Here is a 4,953-nt window from a genome sequence, read left to right as displayed (position 1 = left end):
CCTTGCTCTCCCACCGCCTTGCACAAGTTCTGGGCACAGGCGCCAATGCCCGCTGTGTGCCCCACCCGCGAAGGCTTCACTGAGCCATCAAATGCCATGGAGCTCATGACTGCATCCGATATAAAAAGGAGAGAGTAAAAACAAAATCGAGTTGACGGGAAACTGGGACAGCAGAAGCTGTCACAGAATGAGGGCCTCCCACAGACTCATGCACAGTGAGAAGCTTGTTCTCTTCTTATTCGTGCGTCTTTTTCCGCGTCCCACGTGTCTTTTTCATCGGCTTGTTTTTTTTTGGTTTTTTCCCCCTTTCCTTTTCTTTTCCTTTTGGAGATCACGATATCCCCCAATTGCCTCCAATGGACCTCCTTGCGTTGGCCGACCGGCTTTAGAGGGTCCGGAAGAGGGCAGGGCCGCCTGGCATTCGTTGAGGCCGCCACAAGCCTTGCGGCGTGCCACCCGCCCCCTCGCTGTCTCTACCCCAACGCTCCCACCGGCCGCTGGCGTGGTGTGCGGCCGCCCACACGCTCTCTCCCTCCGTCGCGCCGCCGCGTCACGCGGGGGCGACGGATCCTGAGGCCGTGAAGGGGTTCAAGAGGACCGGCGCCGGCGGCTCGCACACGTCCGCGCTCTCCCCCATCTCTGAGATGCCGCTTACTTTACCAAACGGCCGAAAACGCATGACATCATTCGCAGCGTAATATTTCAGGAGCCGGAATGTCTGCTTCTCCGCTAACTTTCCCTCCTTCAGCTGGCTCGTGATCTCCTCGATGCGCTCCAACTCCTGCTGCACCAGCACCTTGCGCAGTTCCACAATGCGATTTAACTCCGCCTCCATCGCTTCGTGGCATTCGTCGTATAAAGCCTGAAACTCCTCGGAGCTTTCGGCGACTCTTTGCACGTGGTGGGCGCGGAACTTTTGCAAGGCAGCAGTCAAATGTTCATCGTACACGGGGCAGTTGCCAATCCAATGGTCAACCTCCAAAATCTGTTTGCTGCGTTTGGCAAACATTTTGTTAAGGATTAGCTCCCTCACAGTCTTGCAAACATCGTCCTTGAGGTCGTTCTGCATCACAAGTTTTACAGTGAAGGCCTTTGGGCCAGGTTTAAAATTCTCTCTCAGAATGCGGCTGCCTGACTTAAAAGACTTGGCCATGTCAGACAAACGTTTCTTTGACCACAGTGCAAACAGCACCTCGCTCGCCTTGAGTGGGGCCACTTCTGGAGACGACTGTGAAACAAAACCGCTTACTGGGGCATCGGCAGCGGTAGCGGCCGGGGCTGGCACAGATGCAGTTCCATTTGATGAGGCCCCAAAACGGAAGTTGTTGGCACTGGCGTTTGCCGGTGGCGCGGCGCCAAAAGCAAACTGGAAATTGCTGGCGGGTGTCGCAGTTGATGCATTGTTCGTCGGAGCTGATGTAGTCGTTGCAGCAGCAACAGCTCCAAAGCCAAAGCTAGATGGCCCAGCGCTGCTTGTCGAGGGCACAGCAGCAAAGCTGAATCCAATGGGAGAATTGGCCACAGATGTGCTATTCGCCGGTGCCGTGGAGGGTGTGGAGGTGGCCGCTGCCCCAAAACCAAAAACAGGGGTTGCGCCACTTGTTGTTTCTCGTTTTTGTAGCAAGTAGGCGTTAATGTTGCATCCGTTATCACGCACCACGCGACGCCAGCACATGCCTTGTCCTTCGATGGGTAAAATGCGTTCTGGGGCATTATCCTCCAAGTCACTGAAAGGCATATGCATCTTTACAATGTAGTGGGCCGGGGCAAGGGTCGGTACGCTGGCCTCGGCAACAACAACGCAATCCACCGTCACACCGTCGAAACCGCCGTCGATCAAGAGATCCTCCTCACGCAGTTGCATGAACCAACGTGGACTGTCAGACGTTCTCGCCTCTAAGATGGCGCGGAACTTTTCCCAGTTGTACGGCTGTTCTCCCTTTCCCGCTACTGAAAACGTCTTGTGCGCAAGCTTCGTCGAGAGCAACTCACTGATGGTGATGGGCGGGGCCCCAGAGCGGTCATACAGAGGATCGTTCTGTTCAAGCCACTGCACCAACGCCGCAACTTCTGCTTCCTTCTTCGCTACACGCGCCACCTCCACGGCAGCAGTGTTGGATTTCTTGCTGGTGGACTTCTTAGCCTTACGGGGCGGCATCTTGCGATTATCCTTGCGCTCTGCAAAGACGAAAAAGGGAGCGGGAGGAAGAAGAAAATTTATAAATTGCGGGGATCCGAAGCACTCTGTTGCGTGCATGTGTGGGTGCGGGGAGGGCCGGAAAAGGTCTCTTGTTGGCCCTCAGGCTTCTCTGCACTTATGTGCCCTGGAGAGAAACCAATGAAACGTCACATAAAGGGGGGGATCCGCCCTTGCCCCCAAACCCCCGGCTCGTACCCAGGAAAATAAAAAATAACTAAATAACAATAATAAAATATGCGTGCCACCGCTCACCCTCGCCCGCGCATCACCGAAGAAAGTAGTGGACGCTACGCATCCGGTCAAGCGTGAGCAGGCGCTGATGTCGTGTGGACCGCACACTTTCAAGATCGTCGAGGTCCTCCAGAAACGCCTCGAGGTAGCGATAGCCGGCGTGGTATTCCACTGCCAGTCTGCGCATGTGGTGCGTCAGCAACAAAAGCATCCCCTGATCATAGCTGCTAAGGTGACTGACGCTCACGGCCTCCTCCAACTCCACTACTTCTTCGTCTTTAGACGGCTCCGACGACGCAACTTCGCCCGAGGGGGAGCGATAGGCCTCCTCAACGGAATTCTCAGGAATTGTCACGACGCGGTGCACAGAGCGCCAGTAAAGTTTCAGCTGGTTGTTTACCGGAAGCAGCTTCGCGCGACGGCTCTGCAACGAGGCGAGTAGCGCACCACTCAGCGCGAGAAACACAGGCACCATCGCCAGCATTTTGAAGTTCAAATCATTTCCCTCCAAAACCTCGTCGGTGGAATTTACCACCCGCATCACCTCCAACTGTTGGTAGCTCAGCTGAATGAGCAGCAGCCGCAGCAAGCTTCCAAAGAAGGCGCCTCGAATTGGGTGTCGAATGGCATTTTCATAATGGTCGTTAATGAGACGGTAGCCTTCATCATCCGCAATCACGCCGGAGCGAAGGTGTTCAAAGGTGCGCTCACGCAGACGGTGTAGCTCCTCCTGTGAAATATTTGGGTAGTAATCCTCGTGGTAGTCTCGAATGATGTTGGCGACGGACTCCATTTCCATTTCAAGGGTGCGTCGTCGTTCCAAGACGCCTGGCCGGCTGCTGGTCAAACTCTGGTAGATCTCTTTAAGTGGGTAAATAACATAGTTCTCAAACAGACTGTAGCCAACCACACGTGCAGAGGCCAGCATCCGCCGGAGGTTAGTTATACTGTTGGCTGAAAGCCACAGCACAGAAGGTACGATAACACAGCCAGCGATGAAGATACGCCTCCAGTGTCTGCCATTTGGAGGTACATGCCGTGCATGTATCTCTTCACTTATGCTTTTTGTGTAGGTCCTTGTGAATTCTGCCGTGTCTAGTAGAAGGTTAAATACTTCTTTCAAAGAAGCACGCATCTCTATATCGTTCGGAGCTTCCGACGAAGGGGTGTACAAGTGGAAGTCATACATTACCGATTCACTCGCGTGTCCTCCCAAGCCCAGTGCATCCTCTGGCATGCCTTTGGAATTCGCATCAAGTAGGCCGGCGATGCCCGGTGACCGCATTGTCTGTGCCATTGATTTAACAGTTGAAACCACAGTGGCGCGGAGGTTTGAAAGAAGACGACGATTATTCACCTCAAGATCTATCGAAGTGCTCGTGTCTCTCTCTGGCGACAGCAGGCGCTCGCCTGCGGCCACGTCTTCAATGGAGGAAATAAGTGTATTCATGCGGTCCAGGAAACCGTACATCGTCCCCAGACATCGCACCACACCATGTAGAACGCGGTTCAGAGCAGACTTGTGGGCAATGGCAAATGACTTCACCAACAAAACCTGCCCAACCCATCCTCTGCGCCAAACTCCCTTCCACCACCACTGGCTCCCAAAGGAGAGGTGGAAAGAGGCCCTTGCGGAGTGCATCTCCGCCCAGGACCAGTACCAGACGTACCAAGATATTTGATCGTGAATAGCTGCCAGTCGCCGCATCGAAAACACCGCAAAGTACCGAGTCCAAACGACGAGTTGAAGCCAACCGATAAGTTTGGTAGCCACCCCAGAAGATGAATTCGGCGCGGCTTCCGAGCCAAACGGCTCCAAGAAGGCCTGCAGAAACGTCTCACGAAGAAAACGAGGAACCTGGAAACTTAAACCCTGCATTTCCGGGAAAGCCTTAATGCACTGCAGCAGGCCGGCCAAGTCATCAAGGCTATGGAGTGAAAGAGCGCACGCTTCCATGTCATCTCCCACACCCGGCCTCTCGGAAAGGATTTCAACCACGGCGGGGGAATGTGTAAACCGCAAGAAAGTCCGACGTGACTCCGTTAGCAATGCACCCGCAAAGCACGAAGACAAAAAGCAGTGAGCGTTCGGGGAGGGCATCGTACTCTTCCACTCCAGTCCGCCGCCTGAATGCGATCCACAAAACATAAACGAAGTAAAAAAAACGAAAAATCTCGCTTCTCCACCCAAGTATGTGGAGTAATAAAACAAAGTCGAGAGAAACTTCTCCCTACGGCAAAACAACTACAAAGCTAAAAGCCACAGAGACTACAGAAACGAAAAAAAGAAGAAGCAAAAAGAGAAAAAAAACGAACCTCAAAAAAAAACAAGAAGATGAACACAAACGATCAAATAAAAAGCATACACATCAAAAGAAAGGAAAACAAAAAGATGCTTAGTAGCAGAAAAAAAACATATCCACTGCACGATCATTATTTATTTTCCGTCTCCTCTACAAATCCCCAAAAACATTGTGCAAAGGAAAAATATAATTGGCATTGCTTTACATTGCTGTGCTCCT

General features: G+C 52.9%; 2 protein-coding genes across 2 annotated transcripts; both read right to left on the bottom strand.

Annotated features, from left to right (window-relative positions):
• Positions 1 to 550: 550 nt before the first annotated feature.
• Positions 551 to 2,257, bottom strand: Tco025E_08514 (uncharacterized protein; the record flags this gene model as incomplete). Its single annotated transcript, XM_029375361.1, has 1 exon — positions 551 to 2,257. The coding sequence occupies one exon, from the start codon at positions 2,255 to 2,257 to the stop codon at positions 551 to 553; it is 1,707 nt and encodes a 568-aa protein (XP_029224521.1).
• Positions 2,258 to 2,465: 208 nt separating this feature from the next.
• Positions 2,466 to 4,532, bottom strand: Tco025E_08513 (uncharacterized protein; the record flags this gene model as incomplete). Its single annotated transcript, XM_029375360.1, has 1 exon — positions 2,466 to 4,532. The coding sequence occupies one exon, from the start codon at positions 4,530 to 4,532 to the stop codon at positions 2,466 to 2,468; it is 2,067 nt and encodes a 688-aa protein (XP_029224520.1).
• Positions 4,533 to 4,953: the final 421 nt, after the last annotated feature.

The sequence above is a fragment of the Trypanosoma conorhini genome (assembly GCF_003719485.1).
Source record: "Trypanosoma conorhini strain 025E chromosome Unknown Tco_14.4_contig_00801, whole genome shotgun sequence".
NCBI lineage: Eukaryota > Euglenozoa > Kinetoplastea > Trypanosomatida > Trypanosomatidae > Trypanosoma > Trypanosoma conorhini.
Note: the sequence above shows the minus strand (reverse complement) of the source record. Positions and strands in the feature narration are given on the sequence as shown.